The sequence below is a fragment of the Fragaria vesca genome, linkage group LG5, assembly GCF_000184155.1.
Source record: "Fragaria vesca subsp. vesca linkage group LG5, FraVesHawaii_1.0, whole genome shotgun sequence".
In the NCBI taxonomy this organism is placed as follows: domain Eukaryota; kingdom Viridiplantae; phylum Streptophyta; class Magnoliopsida; order Rosales; family Rosaceae; genus Fragaria; species Fragaria vesca.
In genome coordinates this window covers 13,174,938-13,194,614 of record NC_020495.1, presented here as the reverse complement: position 1 = coordinate 13,194,614, position 19,677 = coordinate 13,174,938, and the positions used below count along the sequence as shown (strand labels likewise).

At 38.5% G+C, this 19,677-nt stretch overlaps 3 protein-coding genes across 3 annotated transcripts; 1 reads left to right on the top strand and 2 right to left on the bottom strand.

The window, feature by feature from the left end:
- Positions 1 to 2,276: 2,276 nt before the first annotated feature.
- Positions 2,277 to 3,933, bottom strand: LOC101298604 (vinorine synthase-like). The gene is made up of 2 exons (XM_004299693.1): positions 3,331 to 3,933; positions 2,277 to 3,158 (listed from the first exon to the last, which is right to left on the bottom strand). The coding sequence occupies exons 1-2, from the start codon at positions 3,775 to 3,777 to the stop codon at positions 2,277 to 2,279; spliced, it is 1,329 nt and encodes a 442-aa protein (XP_004299741.1). The 5' UTR covers positions 3,778 to 3,933.
- Positions 3,934 to 7,927: 3,994 nt separating this feature from the next.
- LOC101291928 (protein VERNALIZATION INSENSITIVE 3-like) lies at positions 7,928 to 12,760 on the top strand. Its single transcript, XM_004301337.1, has 4 exons — positions 7,928 to 7,988; positions 9,687 to 10,353; positions 11,138 to 11,430; positions 11,737 to 12,760. The coding sequence occupies exons 1-4, from the start codon at positions 7,928 to 7,930 to the stop codon at positions 12,579 to 12,581; spliced, it is 1,866 nt and encodes a 621-aa protein (XP_004301385.1). The 3' UTR covers positions 12,582 to 12,760.
- A 640-nt stretch (positions 12,761 to 13,400) lies between these two features.
- On the bottom strand, positions 13,401 to 15,669 carry LOC101291633. Its single transcript, XM_004301336.1, has 3 exons — positions 15,629 to 15,669; positions 14,896 to 15,198; positions 13,401 to 14,380 (listed from the first exon to the last, which is right to left on the bottom strand). Exons 2-3 carry the CDS (start codon positions 15,191 to 15,193, stop codon positions 13,401 to 13,403), a joined length of 1,278 nt encoding a protein of 425 aa, XP_004301384.1. The 5' UTR covers positions 15,194 to 15,198; positions 15,629 to 15,669.
- Positions 15,670 to 19,677: the final 4,008 nt, after the last annotated feature.

The window sequence follows — 19,677 nt, the reverse complement described above, 5'->3', positions numbered from 1 at the left end:
ATGAGATTTGTGTGGGTTTAGTTACACATGGATAGGGTAATAACGTCTTTCTCTTAAGAATAATTGAAATGGGCACAAAGATAAGATTTTCATTAGAATGGAGTTTAATTTTGCTATTTTTGACCAAATGGGCATTTTCCCTTTATTATTCTTTTATTAGTAAACACCTAATTTTCTTAGAAAGAGAAAGTTTTTATTATTTTTATTAGTAAACCAAACCAATCTAGAGGATTGGGGGGTGCCAGCATAGCTAAAACTTGTAAACTAGCTAGACTCCAAACACCAAATATAGATAAAATTATAAATATGGGGGGTGCCATGGCACCCTTTGGTCTCTATGTACATCCGCCAATGAGGATAGTTCTATATCTAAATGATTTCTAAAACATGAGCATCATCTTGTTGCAGCATTTGAGTGCTGGAAACATTTTGATCGAGATTTCTAATGATTCCGTTAGGGCATCTCCAACAAGGTGAGTCAAAACCCAAAACCTATATCTAGTGTTAAATCGGACATTGGCTTACATTAGCCCAAGTCAGTCCTGTTAAAGACACACAAATGCATGTATCACATTAGAGAGGAGTGCATATTTTATGCTAGCTGGTGAATTTTTCACATGCACTTTATGTACCTTCATATCAATATTATCAGAGTTCCTTTTTTTAAAAAAAAATAAAAAAATATTAAAGATCAATTATCAGAGTTACACTTTCATCCATTTCCTAGCTATATCTTCATATTATATATTTGAAAACAGGCTAGATTGTTGAGGCTACTAACATGACTGACCTTTATTTTGGAAATGACTGACCAGTGTTGTAAGTTTAGTTAGTAAGTAGTTGGGAAAATAGCAGTTGTGAGTTACTGTACCCCAGCTTCAATTAATTTGCATATAAGGAATCAGTTAATTGGGCATGTCTATTAATTAATAAATTATTATTCATTTCTCAAACCAAAAAAAATCAGTCAATTACTTCTATATATTTTGCCGCATGCAGAAGAGGATGCATATATACTATCTGCTTTTTTTTTCGATGTCATTCATCTTGATCTGTTTATTGTCGTTTGGAACAAGGGATCGAGCTGCATGTCATCGTGCATGAGTCCATGTATGTAGTTGAAATGGATCTGTCATCAAACTCCGTTTCAAAGATCGATGAAATTACTGTTGAGATATCAATCCCACATTAGGAATGAGATCTTGCATGTAGGTTTATAAAGGTTTGAGCCACTCCATTCATTGTCAATTGGTTCTGGATGTGAACCTCATGCTACTTTATCTTTGGTATCAGAGCAGGTTACTCACGTCCACGTGTGAAGCCCAATGACCACACACCACACGAACTCCACGTCACCCAAAATGTTGTCCACGTGTTAGGTTTTAAAATTTGTCACACATGCGGGGGCGTGTTAAGATATTAATTCCACGTACAGTCAACATCACTATACCTTGCCCATGAATCTATGAGTTTTTTAAACATCACTAGGACAGTAGCTGGAAGCATGAACCGTAGCTATCACCATGCACAACCACCAATTGATGAAGATGAAGGATGAATAACTAATCTTAGATAAGCAGTCCCAAAACGGATACGACCTAAACCATGCCATGCTTTTGTAGCTAACAATCTTTGAACTAGCCCATGCTTCTGTTGCTAGCTAGCCCTTGCTTTTGTAGCTAAATCACTAGTGACTTGCTAACGATTCTTTAACCTGTTAGGCATCCACCTCTCTTTAATAATTGAACATCGATCTGCTCACGGGTACCAGACCTAGCTACCCTAAAATTTTACAGTACTCATCAATGTATCAAAACACCATGATGTAATTCTACACCAACCCGGCCTGCAGTACATAATGGGCAACAAAGCTAGACAGGGGGGAAAAGTATTACTCGCGCGTCTTTCTTCTCTTTATGTTTAGGCCTATGATCTCCTAGAACAAACAGAGGAATATAATTGTATTGATGAATTTTTTTCCGGATTGTCACGTTGATGCAACTTCAGGCCAAATTAACCGGCGCGGGGAAAGAAAGTTCAGACAGTAACAGAAAATTGCACCACTACTTATTTTCCTTAGCTTCTTGTATTTTCAATTTAGTGATGAAATACTTATAGCTATAGACTTTTAAGTCATACAAACTCCATACTAGCTTGTCATAAAAAAAATAAAAATAAAAAAGGCTCCATACTAGCTAGCATATACTTGATGTACGAATCTTTCATATCATATTACTAGAGCTGCAGAGCACATCAGTACGTAGAGCAATTCGATTTCAAACGATATCCCAATTCTTTTGGATCTCAACTTTCAGCTGTGCAAGTTGATTTTCAGGCAAAACCACAGTCACAGTTCTATCACCCTTAACATCATCTCCATCCTTACCACATTTTGGCCGTGCAGGAAGCACCAACACAACTCCTTCATCACCAACTCCATTAATGGAATAGTTTGCATAAACTGGCTTCTGCCCCTTCAGTTCAAGCTCATAAATCTCTATCTCTTCCAAATTCACAAATGTCAAATTTGCTCCATATGTTATGAAGTCTGAACATCTTTCCCCACTCTCATGATTCCCCATTATCTTTTCAATCATGCCGTTTTCATCTCCCTTTTTCTTCAAAATGAGCTCCACCAGTTCGGAGACCTCAGCTTCTGCAACCCAGAAATCTGCTTCAACTGTGCTCCACACCATCTCATTACTTGGAAACTCAAATTTTCTTTCACCAAATTTTTGACAAAGAGTCACCATCCTTGTCTCTTTTGCGTTTTCCTTGATCTTTGACAAGGATTTCCATATGATTGCAGAGAGCACCTCAAAAGCTGAGACCTTGGAATTTTGGTCTGAGAGAAAATGGTTAATTTTCTCTCCATGAATATAAAAAGTATGCGTCTTCATCTTGGAGTTGTTGGGTGTGAGCCATAAATCGCCAACTAGATCAACCCTTTTCACGGCATTTGGTGATACAATATTGGGAAGTACTGAAACTGGAAACTCAGATTTTGCAGAGTCTGGTACGTGCAGAGACTTCTGTTGCTTGTGACCAGCCATGGCCTTCCCCCACAGGTTGATGAAGGTTGAAGCTGAAAACACATCTCCAAGAACATTTGCCCAGCCAAGTCCCACTGACATTCCTCCACATTTGAACCAAGTGAACTGCTTACACATGAAACCACATAAACAATGGAAATTAGATAATGTAGCTAGCTTTACTATATGGAAAAAGTTAGGTTAAAAATTAAACTACATTATTAAGCTACAATATATCTGTAACCAAGTGACTGGCCCATTTCCGTAACTGACAAGAGTAATGAGGTAGTAACTTTACCTGTACAAAGACCAAAGGAGAGAAACCAAGATCAGGATCACCAAGTGCTTGATTATAAGCGAGGCCATCAAACACAGAATCATCCTCCACAGCCCTGGCCAACCATTCATCAACGGTATCCTCACAGCGTGCCTCCACAGTTCTCACACCGCTGTCGTTACACTTGATGAAAGGCCGGCCGGTTACGGATCTCCGGATTCTCCCGGAGACGGCGAAGTAGCGTTGCAGGAGCTGGAACATAGGCTTCTTCAAGTCCTTGGCCGTAAGCCCCTCAACTGCATCGCTTTTGAAAAAGTATACCCCTTTGATGTAGTGAAGCTTCATGGCCAAGTCCATGTTCGTCAGCTCATGGACCTTGTGCTCTTGGCCGGTGACCGTCGCCGGAACAACCGATGACAGCCGCATGCTGGACTTGAGGCAGTGGATGGTTTCAGGCGAAGACACCATTTCCAGAGATTGAAAGTGATAATTAAGCTATTGATGAACGAACTGATGGAGTCTGAACTAGTGTAGAGAATAGCATAATATATAGAGATCGATGGAGATGGTTTAGGTCGGAATGATTGGTGACACCGTTTTAATGAGGTGTTGTTGGGGCGGTGGAGCTATTTATTTCTGGAGTCAGTAGCGATATATATCTTGAATGCAATTTGACAAGTTCATCTGCATGCTGATGTCTTGCATAGAATTCGAACACTAGTATGAATTGTACAGTACTAAAGCCACATGCACATGCAGTGCGCCTTCATTATTATTCTATCTAACATTTTTCTTCAGCTCCTTTGAATTCTTTTTCTTAGAAGAAAAATTATCAGTTAGGTCGACTTTTGAACAACAATCATCCCAAGAGGCCAAGACCAACCCTAATTGACGGCCAAATCCCATACCATGCAGCAGAATCTCCAACTTAAAACTAGAAGATAAGAAGAAGAAAACGTATGGATATGTAATTCTGAAAGCTCTTTTGCGCATCAATATCAAGTGAACCGAACAGTCATTATTCGATCTCAGTCGTCATTCAATTGATCATGTGTTTGATCAACTAAAAAATAAAAGAAGAAGAAAACGTATGGATATTTAATCATCCTACATACCACTTTGATCACTATACTCATTGCTAACTTAAATTTGATATGTCAAGAATTATATAAACATCAAAGTTAGGAATTTCTGAATGTACTCTTCAAAATTTATAGGTCGTCACATTTTTTAAATGCATAATTAAAATTCAACAAATTAAATGAACCCAGAAAAAAAATTCACCACCGTCCTCTTTTCTCCACCTAATTTCCGATCTGAAGATGCAGCCTAAAATATGAAGTAGATTTCCCAAAACATATTAAATGAACATGTTTGATATTAATTGTTGAACAAATTAAGATAGAGACCCCGATTGCTACTGATCCAAAAGATTTTGATATAACATACGAAAGGAGTGCGTTGAGAAACTGATGGATCATGTATGTATAATCGTGATCACATATATCTACCAATCCAATATAACCAATGAGTTCTATGATCCTATGCAATAATGTTGGATTTGTATGCATGGTCGATCTGTCTCATCATCAAGAGTCCCTACTCTGATTTCGACTTCGATTCTTTGGCTGGGCTCCTCCTCCTCCTTTTATGACCACTGTGATCACTCTCATATCTCAATTCATGTTCTTTTGGATGGGATATTTTGGAAATATTTGCTAGATTGAATTAAACACGTTCAAATGTAATTAGATTGCTATAGTGTTTTGTTGGATCCATTTAGAAAGATCCTAAACATCAGTTACATCACGATGAATTGATTTAATTAGAACCAAAACCGATCGATGATTTTACCCCATTTGCTTAGTCGATCCTGCCTGCTAGCTTTTGTCGTGTCGTTTCTATTTTTGTGTCACGTAGTTGCTGAATTCCTCTCTTTCGTCGTCAGCCAACTTTGGGGTTTGGACTTTTGAGCAAATATGCATGCATATATATATATATATGAGATTGAGATCGAGCTAGACCTAATATCTGTACCATTTTAGTTGTTGGGAGAACATATGTATAAGAGTGAGATTGAGATCGAGCTAGACCTAATAACAGGCCAGAGAGCTAGAAGCCAAGCTTGTTGGGAAGTACTAGTTGTGATGAGCTTAATCAGTAGTCGGTGTTGTCTGTTGCATGCATACTATATATCTCGTTCGGGATATATATTACGTCCAATATATATCAACCGTAACATGCATCGAAAATAATAAATCTTCATTAGAATAACATGCAAACAAGCTAGCCAAGCTTCCGTACGTGGGAGAGTTATAAAGAGCTGTGATCGAGTTAAGTTGGGATCGACGACGTACTAGAACCTGATGAGTTTGACAGTAGCAGCAGATCGTTCTGCACCTGGTCGAGTTTGTAGCCTTCAATATCTGTACCATTTTAGTTCATACAGTATTGTTGGGGGAGTACGTAACAGTTGTGAGTTTAGCTTGTGATCAAATGGTTAGCAATTGTACCCGGATAGGAGATGATGGTGTTCCTCTAATGTCTCCAGTTCGACCAGACAGCTAGGAAGGAAAGGGACACATGTACATACCCGGCCCGGTCCTTGCCCAGTGCACACTGTGCGATGGCATTGGGGCCCAACACCGGAAAGGGCCTATGTAATTACTTCATGTTCATATCATATATATACACACACGCGGATCCTTGTAGGGCGGACGTTCGTCCGGTCTTTAAAGTGCGGACGTCCTTTCTGATTTCGTTAAAAAACTAGAAAAAAACGGACTAGTTGAGGAGAGAAAGTGGTCTGGGACGCTGCTGGAGTCCTCTGGGGTGGAGGCTCGCCGTTGTCCGCGCCGGACGGTGGCGAACGAAGGGACGTTCGCATTTTAAAGCCCATACAGACGTCCCCCTCTGATCGGACCTATATATATATATTATATTAATTAATCATATGTAAGAAAATTTATTAATAACTAAATCTCCCTATTTTCCTTTTGGACATCTTCTCAAAAAAATTAAAAATATTCCTTTGGATCTTCTGGAGCCACTTCCACTTTACTGTAATTTTTTATCAAATTCATATAGTTGTTGCATCAATTATGGAGAAGATTCATTGCAATAATAAATGATGTCGACTCACGATTGATTTTCTCTACAATAAAAGAAATCCTTATAAAGTGCTCACAAAAATAAATTCAAAATCAGTATTTTTTGAATAAATTATATATATATATATATATAAAGGGCATATTAATTTTTTTTCACACTGGGCCTTAAACTCCCCAGGACCAGCCCTCTGGACATGTGCCATAACCCTTTGTCATGCTTTGATTTTTTTCGAAGTCTAGCTAGCTACTAGCTCGAACATAGTTTACAACGACTTGATGAATGATGATCAATGTCGCCAAAAGTTTGTGGAAGAGAAAATTTAAGCTGCTGTCTCCATTTCCAGCTCGGGGTTGTGTTTATAGGTCGACCACGAACCATACCTGCAGACTAAGAATTATGTACCATCAACTCCACGAACCATAATATGTACCTTGACTATGATCCACCAAGAAGTTCCAATGTCATCAACGTATGAATGAATGTGGAAGCTGATTTCTACATGCATGCTTGAAAATTTAACTACCATAAGTGGTAATGACTTTCGCAACTCGTTATACGTCGACCATGTATTAAGAACTATCTAGCATGAACCCTATAGCGAATCACATTTTCAACTAATAATTTCAGCTGTAAGTGTACTAGTAAATTAAGCTTAGTTACAGACATTAAGATTAAACAACGTACTAAACAAAGCCCTAACTATTGTTGTAGCTTTATTCGTCATAGAACTCCAAGACGTGAGCCCCTAGAGCTTTTCATTTTCCTAAGTGAATAACTGAGATTCTTACTGCTGCGCTGGCTTCACACATGCATATAAATGTGTAAGTGAACTAATTCTATTCAATTTGAGTTAAATCTGCTAAATTCGAGCTCCAGATGATGAGTTTGTTACTACATATCAATCTTAACAGTTCCATACTGACATCCGATCCCTGAACATAATCGATTTTCTATCACATATCAACTCATTAATTAGTCATTACACGACTCGAAAGGGTAGAATGAAAACTCTTACCGAGTACCTTGGTAGAAACTAAAAAATAAGACTTGAAAACAAAACGTAATTTTGCATTATCGCACTTTGGCATCAAGAAGGACTTCTTATTCTCCTAACAATCTCTAACCGATCGAAAGATACAAAATTTTAGGAGTCACGAAAACCTAATTCGAGTCACACTCGAAGTCTCTATACTTTAACACAGGCTCTCAAAGAAAACCGGACCCGAAAGCTTCGACAGCGTCAAACGCCGGTTAGGCGCGTGGGCTTTGTCACGCAGCACAAGAAAACAAAACGAACCTATAACCAAACGAGAAAGCATATGAATTGTCCAATTTGTCCCCTGTCTCTTCTCCACTCTCACCTCATTCATGCCAAATCTCTTATTTATGGTAAAAAAATAATTTATTTTATTTACTTGGATGCCACTTTTGCTCTCTCTCTCTCTCTCTCTCTCTCTCTCAATTTTGCTGTAAATCTCTCTCGGGTGGATAAAAAAGAGTCATGAACATGAAGGACAACCCAGACGAAGAGAAGAATCCTTCTTCAGGAATGCACTCTGCATTTTCAGGTTCTCGTCTCTTTTCATGTTAAATTTGTTATGGGTTTTTTATTCTGCAATTGATTCTTGTGTTCTTTTACGACAATGTCACTGATCCTTTTTAACTCTTTGTAAATCTCTGTTCTGTCTCTATCTGTTCGTTTGCAACTTTGCATCTTTGTTTTTATATGAGTTTTGGTCGTGCGATTCACAATGTGTGTTGTTGTTCCAAGTGACTGAGAATTTCTGGGTTTGATTGATTGTGTGTTTTGATAATGTACGGCATGTTGGGGATTCAGGTTATGTGTATCTGGGTTTTGTGTTTTTGTGGGTTAGATTATAGAGTGAGACGTTGTTTATATTGGTTTATGGTTTATGCGCAAAGGAAGAGAGTAAGGTGACTGATGGGAACTTTCAGCATTGGGAATTTGGGATCACACTGATTAGTGTTTGAGAGACAAGACTGGTTTGTATAACTGTGTTTTGCTCCTGGTGAAATTAGTGTAATGATGATTTGATTACAAGGAGTGAAGGAGGTCTGTGTTTTTGACAAGTCTGTTAAAACATTTTAGTGATGAAGTTTAGGATATGAGAGGTAGGGTGGCTGAAATAGTGGTTGTTCATCAGTTTTCAACAAACCAAATATATAAGAATACATATACATGTACATATATAAGTGATTTGTTTGTTAGGAAGAAACAACATGTTCGTGGGGTTTTGTTGATTCTTTTTTACGCCCCTATTTCAGAACACAGTTTTATTCCTGCACTCACACAGTGTGTTACCAGGTGTGTGAGACTTTGTAGTTTAATTGTTTATTTGGATAATGGTATGATACATGTGATTCAGTTATCTGTATCTGGTTTTTTCTCCCCTTCTGGCTTCTCATCTTGTTGGTTACTCCAAGAGACGTATAGGGAGTCATTGTTTGTATTGGTTATGATATGCATGGGAAGAGAGTAAGGTGCCTATTTTGATTGATGGCAACGCCCACCATTGCCTATTGGGATCATTGGCCACTTAAGAGACAAGACTGGTCTATAGAACTTAGCTTTTTCTTGCAGAATATATTCTCCTTGGTGGTGGTACAATAAGTCTTCGGGTATTAAGTTTCATGATTTTAGCATCTTGAAAGAAGTGTAGGTTTATAAAGGAGGGTGACCGACCGATTCATGTGTTGTGTTATGAAGGAACAACATGTTCCTGGGGTTATGTATCTATAGAGGGAAAGTTAGTTACCCACACACACAAGACTAGGGTTCAGATGGTTATCCCCTTTTACTTCAATTTAAAGACAACATCTCTACTCTCTACAAGCACAGCATGGTGGAAAATTTTACCAAGAACCAAGGGCATATTTCAAGTTCAAGCCTGGCTCACAGTTTGAAGAGTTTAGGATTACATATTAAAAGAAAAAAAATGAAGATATTATGTCATGCGAATAAACTACATGATCTTGAAGATATCAGATAGAGAAAACTTAAGAGATATTTTAATGAGGTCTTTCCTGTAGACTTACATGAGCCTTATCCTTAGGTATATGTCACAGTTTTGGATGCTCTTTCATTGTCTATGTTTGTTGCTTAATATGAAAAACTAGGAATATTGCATATTTTCCTTTACAAATTTCTAGAGTTTCCTTTGACTATGTTGAACTTCATCTATGTCTTTTATATGCTTTAAGACCTCCCAAATTCAGTTTTCAATTGTATTGCTTATATTCCTCAGGTTTTGTGCTTGATCCTGAAAAATGTAGCAGGCTAAGTTTGGGAGAAAAGAGAGAACTAGTCCATGAAATTGCCAAATGGTCAGAAGAAGCTCCAGAGATGCTTAGTTCCTTTAGCCGTAAGGAACTTGTTGAAATGATCTGTGCTGAACTGGGCGAGGAAAGGAAGTACAGAGGATATGTGAAACCTAGACTGATAGAACGCCTGTTAAAGTCAATTTCTGAGAAATCAAAGATTAATACTAACAGTAATCCTGCATTTTCTCCAGCCAAAGTAGAAATTGGAAAGAAAAGGAAACAGAGCACAGAAGCTTCCTTTCAACCAATCCCTGACCAAGGTCGTGTTTCCATGGTGACTAGCAAAGAAGAACAGGCTAACTTCCAACTTTGTCAGAATGCAGCATGCAGAGCTCCCTTGAGTTCAGATCAATCTTTTTGCAAGAGATGTTCTTGCTGTATCTGCCATCATTTTGATGATAACAAGGATCCTAGTCTATGGTTGACCTGTGACTCTGATACTGTTGATGAGACTGGTCCTTGTGGAATGTCATGCCATCTGGAATGTGCCCTCAAACATGAAAGAGCTGGGATTATGAAGAATGGTTGCTGTCGCCAATTGGATGGTAGCTTCTATTGCATTGCCTGTGGAAAGGTCAATGATTTAATGAGGTAATTATTATTTTCTAACAACCTGTGGATGTTTAAATCTCAATTGCATAGTTTTTAGATTCATAGGCAATGGATTGAGCGGTAGTTGTTCTGTATGACAGGGTCATTTCAGACCAGATTTAGTGGCTATTCAGTCTTTGCGTATGTGAACACATACAGATAGATAGGTACCTATACGGCAATATTGGTTCCACATCTATAAGCAATTCAATCACAGAATCTCTAGGATCATAGATGTCCAACTCAGCCATCTATAAGCAATTCATGATGATGTCCAAAATATACCCAAGAGTGTCTAACAATGAATCTTCATTTTGGTGAGATTAAGGTGTTACTAACTTAAGTTTGTATGTGTTTTGCGGAAATGAGGAAAAGAAAGCACATTTGGTGAAATTATATATGTTTGTTTGACCTTAGTTGACCATAGGAATGACATCCCAGATTTTAACTTGAAATGTCTTCTGTAGCCACAGATGGGAAGCTTTTAGGTTATGATAATGCCTTTGAAACAATTTAGAAAGAAGCATTTTGGTTATGATAATGCCTTTGAAACAATTGAGAAAGAAGCATTTTAGTTATGTCAACCTTTATTTAGAATCAACATATCTAGGTTTTGATGGTAATATTTCTTTCTGTTATAAACACTTCTATCAAGTATCAGAATGAAATAATTATAATAAGCTTTTGATTAATCAATCAGTTTCAAACTCGAACAACTACCAGACGTAAGCTGGTGTTAGCACCAAGTTTGACTGTGTCTAATTAGATGGTCGGGTTTGTGCAGAACATGGAGAAAACAAATAGTGATTGCCAAGGAAGCTAGAAGACTTGATGTACTGTGTCTACGGATTTCTCTATCCCACAGAATTCTTTTGCATACGAAGAAATACCAAAAGCTGCAGAACACTGTAGAAACTGCCATAAAATGCCTGAATGATGAAGTCGGGCCGCTAGAACATGTATGTGGAAAGATGGCACGTGGAATTGTTAACAGACTGTCTTGTGGTGCTGAGGTTCAGAAACTGTGCATTTCTGCAGTTGAGTCTTTCGACTCGATGGGAAAGAAAGAACTAGCAAGTAAGTCTTATGTTATTTTTCATTTTCTTTTATTGTTGTGTTAATATTCAAGTCCTTGTAGATCTGCAGCATCTAGGTTGACCACAGCATCCACAATTTTATTCAGTTACAGCTGATTACTGTATAAATGCAAACTACGGTTGCTAGCATAACCATAATCAGTTAAGCAACTAATTTATGTAGTGTGAAAATACTTCGGGCTTAACTTTGAGTCTCCACATGCTGTCAAACGAAATGATTTCTAGGTTCCCATCTAATTTACATGTATTATTTGTTGTTGTTGCTTATTAAATTCCCTTCCACCAGCTTGCTGCATCCAGTTTGAAGAGTCATCCCCTTCTTCCGTCATTGTTGTGCTAGAATATGAGGATCATTTTCATAACAATTTCTTGGGCTGCCGGCTGTGGCATCGTAAGGCTGATGAGAAGGATTATCCAGACCAACCCTCTTTCATTGTTGTAAGGCCAGAGAAGAAATTTGCTATTGCTGATCTGCAACCTGCAACTGAGTATCTCTGCAAGGTTTCTTTGTTTAGCAACACAGAGACTTTGGGTGTTTGGGAAGCTAAGTGGGTTACGCCTGCATTGTATGATAGTTCTGTTGCATTAGAGAAACAGACAGGGGAAGAGAATACGGTAACAGGTCAGATTCTTTCCCATGCAGAATCAACTAATTCTAGTGACATCAAAGGAGATCATCCTGTGAATCCATCATCAAATGGCATCAACAAGAACCAGAACAAAGGGCTCTACCCTCCACCTCGTTCAATGGAAACTGGTACCTTGATCAAAGAAGCAGTTTCTCCATTGACACCCAGCAAATCCAACGGAATACGTAAAGCTCCACGCTTTGAATGTACAAAGCGAATTGAGGAGAGCGATTATGAATACTCAGTGGGGGCAATCAAATGGTTAGAGCATGAGGGGCACATAGATGAAGATTTCAGAGTAAAATTTCTGACTTGGTTCAGCCTCAAAGCTACTACGCAAGAGCGAAAAGTGGTCAGAGTGTATGTGGACACTTTCATTGATGATCCATCAAGCTTGGCTAGGCAGCTGATCCATACCTTTGTGGAAGAGATTTGTTTTCAGCCAAAAGAATACCAGTTTCTAAGCATTGGCCTTTCACAAGGTTGTGCCATAAAATTTTGAATAGGGAATTCGCTTTGGTCCGGAAAATTAGTGGATAGGACATGGTTTAGAAACGTAGGTTTTATCAGACGGAAACTTGGTTCTCCTCTAACTGATCATAGAAAACAGTTAGCTCTTCGATTTTCATTTCTCCATTGTTAAGGTTAGGATTAGAGGTCAAATTGCGTATTATCATCAAATTTTTTCAGTTTAATATTTAAATATTCAAATGGAAGGCAAAATGAAGGTATTACCTGTATTTTGGTCAGAGGTTTAACAACTACTGTCTGTAAAACAGCTTAGTAAAATTTTGAACCTCATACTGACTTTATATCTTTAAATTGCTCAATCTTCCCCACAGTTGTAAGCACAAACATCACGTTGTATAGAGATAAAAGAAACCAATTTGTAATAACTTTTACGGGGTTGCACAAGCGCAACTAGGTTTTTCCAGTACGGCAGTATGGTGTAGAACATAAAAGAGAAAAACTGAGAGAACTCAAAACTGCAAATCGATCCTCCATTACAACCTTGACAGGAAAAGCATGCCATCTAAAATACTAGCACGCCATGTTTTAACAGGTTGCAGAAGCTAGCAGTTAGTTTTCTAAGAAAAACAAGCTTTTGATCCATTCAGTGATCCAGAGTGAACGGACGGTGAGAAATCTAATTCTGTAGTGAATTGCTGTATGGTACGGACACTGAATGACAGAGTCAGGTGGCCAACTACTTCCTTCACCAGGCTAGCTGAGTGAAATTTTAGTTCGACCCCTCTGAATGTAGTTTTCCATTTCTTCGATAGGTGCATTGTACAGCATTCCTGGAACTCAGGGGCAATTGCTATGAAGTCGGTTCCTCATTAACAGTTTCATTTGGTTCCTCATTAATCGTTTCATTCAGTGAGGCAGCCAAGTACTCTGCCAAGTTTGGCTGTGGAGTGGACCTGTTTGAACTTTCTGGAATGCTTGCTTTATTTTTGTTACCATTGAAGGGAGTATCTACCTTCTTCCAGAAAACAGGTGTCAAAGCTTGCCATGTAACAGGTGACACACCTTTCCATGGATCTTCAACCATGGAAGCATTGTAAAATTGTTCTGGGTGAAATGGACGATCATGCGAACCCCGCCCGTGTCCGCCTCTCCCTTCTGAACCAGGATGTCCCCTACCTCTACCTGAACTTGAACTAGGATTATGACTACCTCCATGTACTGAATGAGGGCTTGGACTATGACCGGCCCAGTTCCCCCTACCTTGCCGAGTATTGGAATTAAATCCAGGGCTTCCAGGTGACCTATATCCGGGGCTTCCAGGTGGCCTATATCCCGGGCTTCCTGGTGGCCTAAATCCGGGGCTTCCTGATGGTCCAAATCCCGCGCTTCCTGGTGGTCCAAATCCTGGATTTCCCAGCGGCCTGAATCCCGGGTTTCTTGGTGGCCCGTATCCTGGGACTCCTGGTGGCCCGAATCCCGGGCTTCCTGGTAGCCCAAACCCGGGGCTTCCTGATGGCCCAAATCCTGGGCTTCCTGATGGCCCAAATCCCGGGCTTCCTGGTGGTCTATATCCGGGGCTACCAGGTGGTCTAAATCTCGGTCCAGTAGACCTGCTTTCTATTGAGGGATCAGAAGAGAAATTATAACTTGCCGGACATTCAGCTCCAGTCCAGAGTTCAGGTAGATTTCCATGATGCATTGCAAAAGGTCTCACCATTGCTGCTGGACTTCTTTGAGGAGCAAAGTTTTGTTGGTACATTCTCTGGTCTGGTGAGTAATTGCTCTGAAACAGATGAGGTGGAGGAGGCATTTCAGGGTTCATTGGTCTTCCTAAATCATCAGTGAGAGAACCGAAATCAGGAGGAAAGCGATTATAAAAAGATAAAAAGACAGGTAACAAAGAGGAACCATATTTATCAAATACTTTGGCATGAAGCATTTCAAGCATGCATCAAAAATTACAAGATGACATTTCTTCAGTTCAGATAAGTTAAATGACACTTGCAACAAAATGAAATTCAACAAACACATAATGACATGAGAAGACATGAAAAGAGCTTAAAAAATTTAGTTTCACTTTTTAAACCACTTTCTTGTACAATCAAAGATACACTTATGCTCTATATCCCCACACCTATACAGTTCATTATATTTGAAAAACAAAACCAAACAAGACAACCGTGCATGGTTAATTGACCACTTTCTCATACAATCAAAGATACACTTATCCTTATATCCCCACACCAATACAGTTCATTATATCTGGAACACAAAACCAAACAAGACAACCGTGCATGATTATTTGATAGCCAGCAGAGCAAAACGTTTCTAACATAAGACAGTACCTGAAAGAGGTGGAGGAAGCCTTGGCACAGGAAGACCACCAGCATCTGAATGCTTGAAACTATTCGATGCAAAATGATCACCAGTTTTACACCGCTTAGTATCTGCAGAGAAACCCGCCATAGGGTCTGTATAAAATCCAAACCTAGAAGGAGCACAGGGCTCCTCCTGTGCCACATTACCATCAGCCAGCGGATTAGAAAGGTATCCCGGTACATCTGCAGTCGTATCATTATGAGAAGCTTCAGCTTCTAGCCGCATTGCTCTTAGCCGTTCCTTTCTCTTCTCCGAAGTCTCCATCTCACCTGAACAAAGCATATGTACTTATCAATGAAAAGGTTTCAAAGTTTCTTTCGAATCGAGCCAAACTACTCAAATAATCTAAGAAAATTCCCAACTAACTTGAAATTAAGAACCCAAAACCCTTTTTCGTTTAAAAATACCAAATTTTTCACATTAGATTGCAAAATTCCACAGCTAAATTTTGAAACTTGACTCATTCCCTTTACTCATAAGCTTGATTCACATGACCCCCAAAACCCTAACTATGGAAATTGTCACAAATTAACAGTAAAAACTGACAGACAGTAAAATATAGAACCCAGAAATCACGAATCAAAAAGTTTCCAAATTGCTAGTGGAAGCTGGGTCCTTACTGGAATCGAAGATTGCAACCATAACTAATGTCAGAAAAATAAGAACTTGAATCTTAATCGTAAACAAGAGAGTAAGTACCTGTAGAGTTCGGGTGTAATGGGTTTCTGAGCGAAGTAGTTGAGCTTGATCGTTTTTCTGGGTTTAGAGAGGAGAGAGGAGGAGGTGAAGTTTTTCAATGAGCTTTCTGCAAATTCAGCAACACTGAAAAGTTTGAAGCGAATTGGGCTGGGAACGAGTTGTTGTCGAGATAGGATATAATATGTGTTGGGCCGGGTTGGCAAAGTGATCCATCAGTAAATGGGACTTCACTTTTGTAACTTTTTTTTAGATCGAAATGGTTGTAACTTGTAAGAAGGTAATTGCTGACTTACCGATTAAATAGATATGGCTAATTCACTATTCAACTAATTGAAGGCTATTTGTTGTTAATCCTCTCTCTCCAATGCACCAATTTAATAATAATTTCTTAATAAAATTAAATAAGCTAAGCATTTGTATTTATTTAGAGTTGTTGTATCTAAATTCACGGCTATAGTTGAATAGTTATCTCACATGTTTGAGCCTTTTGTAATAAGGCTGCTGTCATGATTGTGGAGCCCACCTGAAGTAGGCACCATACGGATCCCATTGATTGGTCCGGCGAAAAACTACCGCTGCATTGATGTTTTGGCAAAATCAATCAATGAGTCACCAAATTCATCCATTGGTGCAACTACTCTAAGTGAGAGTCGACAATAACCATCGATAGAAAACAAAAGTACACTCACTCAATATAAACTAGTTGCACCAAAATACATTTTTTTTTTTTGAAAAAGATGAATTTGCATTTAGTGATCAAAGATCAGTACATTCTTGGGAAATTTTCTCCCCCATATGCTGAGGTGGGTGGTACACTTGAAAAGCTAAGACTAACATGATTCCAAAGCATTTTGAGCTAGTGTATGAGCGACGTCATTAACAGAGCGTCGAATGAACTTCAGAGAAACAGAAGAAGCCAAACTCAGTCCTACACGCAGATCATATATGAGGAAACCTAGCTAAGAATTATCAAGGGTTCCATTCCTTATCGCATCCACCAAGACTTGGCAGTCGAACTCAACCACCACTGGAAAGAGGTTGTGTGTAATTGCTAGACAGCCACCTTCGATAAGAGCTAGTAGCTCTCCATGTCTCGCTGAACTAATTGCTGACAACATCTTTGAGAACACTCCTAGACATCCTCCATCATGATCACGAAATACTCCACCTATACCTGCTCTTCCAACAACATTTTGATAGGCGGCATCCACATTAAATTTTACATACCCCATACGAGGCTTCTTCCACCAATCTCCAACAGTAGTTGTAAGACAATAGTTCCGAGGTTAAGCTGCTTTGAATTCTTCCCACCACCCAAGAGTTAATGGAACAACTTCTTCAAGCATTTTGCACTTGTTTTCCCATACTTTTGCATTTTGATTATGCCATGTAGCCCATATTATCATGAGAAGGGTAGATAAAGTAACAGGAGAATGAGAGTACGAGGCTACCAACCATTGAGACACTGATTCTGCAGTCGTACATGCAGGTATGTGAGCAAGCTGAAGGAAGGATGATGCATGGGCGCAGTCTCTCAGAGCATGGATATGAGATTCGATTTCTTCATCACAAAAAGGCATTGGGTATCAATGTATATACCTCTTTGAGTGAGCCTATTTCGTGTTGGTAGAATATTCGAAGCCGCATTCCATGCGCATATCTTCACCTTATTAGGGACTGGAGCAGACCATATATGATTCCATAACTGAGCACTAGGGTTTGCAGAAGTTGAATGTTGTTTCAGCACTCTCTTCCTTACAATGTGGTGTGCCGATTTAACTTTAAATTGGCCCTTACTGTTAGCACCCCAACTCTACTTATCTTGATGACCTACTGTACTAACTGGAATATCAAATATTTTTTTGAACTACTGCAGGTGGAAACAACTCAGATAGTAGAGACCTGTTCCACACACCTGTAGATAAGAAAAGGTCCAAAACCACTTGAACATTCGAGCTACAGAAGGGAGCAAGGTCCTCATTTGCAAGCCAAGGGTCATGCCATATGTTTGTGTGCATACCATCGCCAATCATACGTCTAATACCTGCTCTCAAAATATCTCTACCATCTATAATGTTGCTCCATGCATAGAAAAAGTGTCTTTCACAGACATGTTCACCGAATCATTCCAAAGCAAAATCAGACCTCCAGATCACTCTACCCTTTAGACTTGGGCCATATGAGGCCGTCTCGTTGCCATTTGTAGAGATTGATGTTGTTCTTTAGTGAAATGGGTTTTTGAAAGGAAGACCATATGCACATGGTGTTTTTGGATGATAAGCATGAGGGCATGGCTGAGTCTTACGGTTGGCTATCATTTAACAGTTCCAATCTAGGTGTTCATTGTAACGAAGAAAGCGAATTCTTCCGACATATTTAATTATAATTAAAAGTGAAAAACTAAAAAATAAAACCTTAATTTTTCCACTTAAGCCTAATCTAGAACCTGTTTGGTAGAAAATTAGAAATAACATAAACGGTGATGAAAAACTCTAAATTAAGGAAACAGTAGTGAACACGAATCTTTTCAACTATAGAAAAAAAAAATTGTACAAACAAATTACACAAGTGTAATCCACAAGTAGTGAACACGAATCTTTTCAACTATAGAAAAAAAAATATTTGGCATTAATATTGTTAAACTTTTATATGGGGTATATTCTTATTAAATCAGTCAAAGTTCTCCAAAATCCAACTACTTGAATGAAGTTGGACTTTTTGGGTTCTTATGAATATATATTTTTGTTTTTCTTATGAATATATATATTTTTGGGTAAAAGTTATAAATGGTCCCCATGGTTTTGGGTCATGGTTATGTTTGTCCCCGTGGTTTAAAATTGCCTAATGTTGGTCCTCGTGTTTTATATGTCGACCAATTTTAGTCCAATTTTAACATTCCGTCTAACACTGTTAGTGAGGTTATCACATGACTCTCACATGCTGGTTAATTTTGTCTTTTACCTTTAAACCTCAGTCACCCATTACTTGTTAACCACTGCACGTTTCATCTTCTATCGTCTCAAACCGCTTTCAGGAATACAAAAAAGAATTGAACTGCCATTGTTATGTTCTTGGCCGGATGACTCATGGAGGAGAGAATCTTGATAGACGGCCTCATGACCCAGGTAAGAATATTGTGATCTATATCTGTCCAGTTTTTCTTGGAAAAGAGTTAGCAAACTAGCTATATTTTGAGGGTTCGAATTCTATGTATGGTGTTTTAGCGTAGGATTTGAGTTTAGGTTCAAGTTCTATCTCTATAAAAAGTCTATGCAGTGAATTTCAATCTCGAATTTACTCAGTATTGTTGGGATATTAGATGTAATAGCTAATACACTAAGCTATGATTGTCGACAAAGATAGAACACCTAAGTTTTGAATCATATATAATATCAATTTAGCATTAGGTCGATGTATAGATGAGGAACTCTGTACTGTATACAAATTGAAAAAATTTCTTTTCAGCTCGTTTTTTTTTTTTTTTAATTCAAAGCCTTATATTTTTATTAGTGTGCATGGTACTTACAGATCTTTAATCAAATTGAAGGTAATAATACATTGAATTATAATTGGGATGAGATTTCTGATGACCTGCTCACTTAAATCCCTGATGATTTGTTTAACCAAGTTTCCAGTCAATATCAACATGCTAGAGTGTCACAGCCCCAATCTTCTTGCAATGTGGAACATGTATTGACTGAAGAAGAGAATTGTGTAATTGAAGAAGAGGAAGACATATATGAAGGGGAAGACGATCAATTGCAACAGAACCCTCAATATGAACATGGAAGTGAGAGTGACGACTCCGACTATGAATTGTATGATGAAGAAAATGATGTTGCTATAGAGGACGATCATTTATTTGATGATACTTCTGTGTTAACTCCATTATGGAGACCAAATGTTAAAGATGATGATACTTTTTCACTAAACCGTTCAGAAGAGAACATTGTGTTGGAAGAGGAATATCCCATGGAATTAGGTTCCCTATTACCATTGAATTTCATGCAAGATAACATTGCACAAGAGAGAGAATATGATTCTGATGA